The sequence below is a fragment of the Cebus imitator genome, unplaced genomic scaffold (genome assembly GCF_001604975.1).
Source record: "Cebus imitator isolate Cc_AM_T3 unplaced genomic scaffold, Cebus_imitator-1.0 Scaffold427, whole genome shotgun sequence".
Lineage (NCBI taxonomy): Eukaryota > Metazoa > Chordata > Mammalia > Primates > Cebidae > Cebus > Cebus imitator.
In genome coordinates, this window is record NW_016107742.1 from 149,742 (window position 1) to 152,829 (window position 3,088).

Below are 3,088 nucleotides of genomic sequence, written 5' to 3' on the forward strand. Positions count from 1 at the left end.
TGGAGTGTAGTGTTACAATCTTGACTCACTGCTGCCTCCACTTCCCAGGCTCAAGTGATTCTTCTTCCTCCACCTCCTGAGTAGCTGGGATTAATTACAGGCACCTGCCACCACGCCCAGCAATACAGTAGAAACTGAATTTCGCCATGTTGGCCAGGCTGTTCTCAAACTCCTGACCTCAAGTGATCCAGCCACCTCAGCCTCCAAAAGTGTTGAGATTATAGGCATGAGTCACTGCACCCAGGCAACAATTAAGACTATTACTTTAATTTAACTTATTTATTTATTTAGAGACCAGGTTTCCCTCTGCCACCCAGGCTGGAGTGCAATGGCGTAATCTCAGCTCACTGCAACCTCTGCCTCCTAGGCTCAAGCCATCCTTTCACCTCTGCCTCCTCAGTAGCTGGGACGACGGGCCTGTACCATCACATCTGGCTAATTTTTGCATTTTTTTGTAGAGACAGGCTTTTGGCATGCTGACCCAGCTGGTCTCGAACTCCTGGGCTCATGCAATCTGCCTGTTTTGGCCTCTCAAAGTTCTGGGATTACAGGCGTAGCCACCATGCCCAGTCTCAACATCTATAAAAGGAACCATGGTACCAAAAACCTAAACAGTTAGGTTGGATCTAAAGATGAGTAGTACTCAATAAAAATATCAGAAGGACAGTATTAAGAAAACTGAATACACTCCTTGTCCTTTCATGGGAATTAGTGGCTTATGTTCTCCTAGCAAACACAGGAAGCCTTAAGAGAAAGTAGGCAAAGCAATCAAAAATACCCAAAAGAATATAGATTATGATCAGTGAATAACTGTGAGAAATAACCTGCCAGGCTAATTTCATATTCTAGTCTTTAGAATTAGGGATATTTGGAACCTTACAAGAAATATCCTGGTGGTACTGGCCTCCGAATTGAGATTGGGGTTGCAGGTGGCAAGAAGGTGGATTTGTGTCAAGAGCTGAACATGCTGGGGAGAGAAAGAAAATAATACAGTGACATGTTATGACATTGTCATTTCAGGAACCCAGCGAGGTTTTTTTTTACTTGGATACTGGATCTCCCTCTGTCACCCAGGCTGCTATGCAGTGATGCAATCATGGTTTCCTGTCCTCTGAACCTTCTATGCACAAGCAATTCTCTCACCTCAGCCTCCCGAGTAGCTGGGACTACAGGCATGCGCCACCACGCCCGGCTAATTTTTGTATTTTTAGTAGAGACGGGGTCTCACTATGTTGCCCAGGCTGCTCTTGAACTCCCTGGCTCAAGCAATCCTCCCACCTCAGCCTCCCAAAGTGCTGGGATTACGGGTGTCAGCCACTGCATCCAGCCCCCATAGAGACATTAACCAAGATATCTGCAACTTTATCACACATATTTTGCTTTCTGGAGAGACTATGAGAACATGGGATCTTGGCATATATTTCTCAGACATGTTCCCTTGAACAAAATGACAGAACCAGAGGAAGTTTAACCTCGAACCAGAGGGACTGAGATTAGAAAAAGAAAACCAAAACACTTCTCACAGTGAAGGCTGCTAAATTTCAGAACAAATTACTAAGGACTCTTTGAAATCTATATTTCCAAATACCATTAGTGTCTTTGTGTGCTCTCTTCCTTGAGCCAAAGTGCATGAACACGATGATTTCTCAAGCTCCTAACTGATGTGAAGATACTATGGTTTTAACAGGTAGTAAGGTAACTATCTCTGACTTTTACAAAGCTGTTCATTTCTGGCCTCAGAATTAGGCCATGGTATAATCCAACATTAACATGACCAAGAAAAGTATCACCTGCTGCATCTGCTGCTGGAGTCTCTTCCTCTGTGCTGGGTCCAGAATCAGAGTCTGATGAACTTTCTCACTCTGGGGTTTAACCTTCTCTACCTCCTGCTGCTGTTTCGCTGAAGATTTCTTCATCTTCAGCTGTTCAAATAGCTCCTTCACTGTCCGATGTTGTTCATTTAACAGGTTGGCCAGTGGTTCCTCAAACCTATTCCCAACAGGGAGATACCTAAAGTTGAGTGTTTCCCTAGATGTCCAACACATCCAATTCTTTCCAATGACAAGCAAAGAGCCTGAACAATTTTCATTCTCTACTAATACCCCATCTCACTTTAGCCAACAGTCAAACCCCGAGCCTATCCAAATCTTTTCCCAAAGTAGTTAGCATGCATCAAACATGAGGATTCTGTATTATACTTCATCCCATTCTTCTGTAATTACTTCACTAAATAATATACAAATGAAGAAAAAATTAAACAATAAGCTAGGAACAGAGAAATCTCTGGATAAGAAAGCAGCCAAGGAGCTGGTGGGAACTCATCATTCTCATTTCTGCTCCCATTTACTTGTTACTCCCATCCCAGGTTCAGCTTGTCCCATCTCCCTATCCACTCAGGCTAGCTACACTGACTTGCCTTTTTTTTTTTTTCCCCAAAAATTTTAAATTCCAGAATACATGTGCAGGATGGGCAGGTTTGTTACATAAACGTGTGCCTTGGTGGATTGCTGCACCTATCAACCCATCACCTTGGTATTAAGCCCAGTTGCATTAGCTATTTATCCTGATGCTCTCCCTCCCCCGCCCCCACACCACAGGTCCCAGTGTGTGTTGTTCCCTTCACTTTGTCCATGTGTTCTCATTGTTTAGTTCCAACTTATAAGTGAGAACATGCAGCGTTGTTTTTCTGTTCCTATGTTAGTTTGCTGAGAATAATGGCTTCCACCTCCATCAATGTCCCTACAAGGGACATGATCTCATTCCTATTTATGGCTGCACAGTATTCCATGGTAGATATTTACCACATTTTCTTCATCCAGTCTATCACTGATGAGCATCTGAGTTGATGCCATGTCTTTGCTATTGTCAATAGTGCTGCAATGAACATACATGTGCGTCTATCTTTATATACCCAGTAATGGGATTGTTGGGTCAAATAGTATTTCTGCTTGTAGGTCTTTGAGAAATCACCACATTGTCTTCCACAATGGTTGAACTAATTTACATTCCCACCAACAGTGTGAAATCGTTCCTATTTCTCCACAGCCTCACCAGCATCTGTTTTGTTGTTTCCTTTTTTTTTTTTTTT

At 42.9% G+C, this 3,088-nt stretch overlaps 1 protein-coding gene across 9 annotated transcripts in view; it reads right to left on the reverse strand.

Moving 5' to 3' along the window:
• The window catches only part of GON4L (gon-4 like), a 105,409-nt gene that overhangs the window by 31,464 nt on the left and 70,857 nt on the right, over positions 1 to 3,088 (reverse strand). For all 9 annotated transcript variants that reach the window (XM_017509939.1, XM_037731884.1, XM_017509942.2 and 6 more), the window contains 2 exons: positions 1,791 to 1,989; positions 881 to 967 (listed from right to left, as the gene is read on the reverse strand). In XM_017509939.1, coding sequence (XP_017365428.1) covers positions 881 to 967; positions 1,791 to 1,989 — 286 coding nt within the window. The remainder of the gene's footprint in view (positions 1 to 880; positions 968 to 1,790; positions 1,990 to 3,088) is intronic.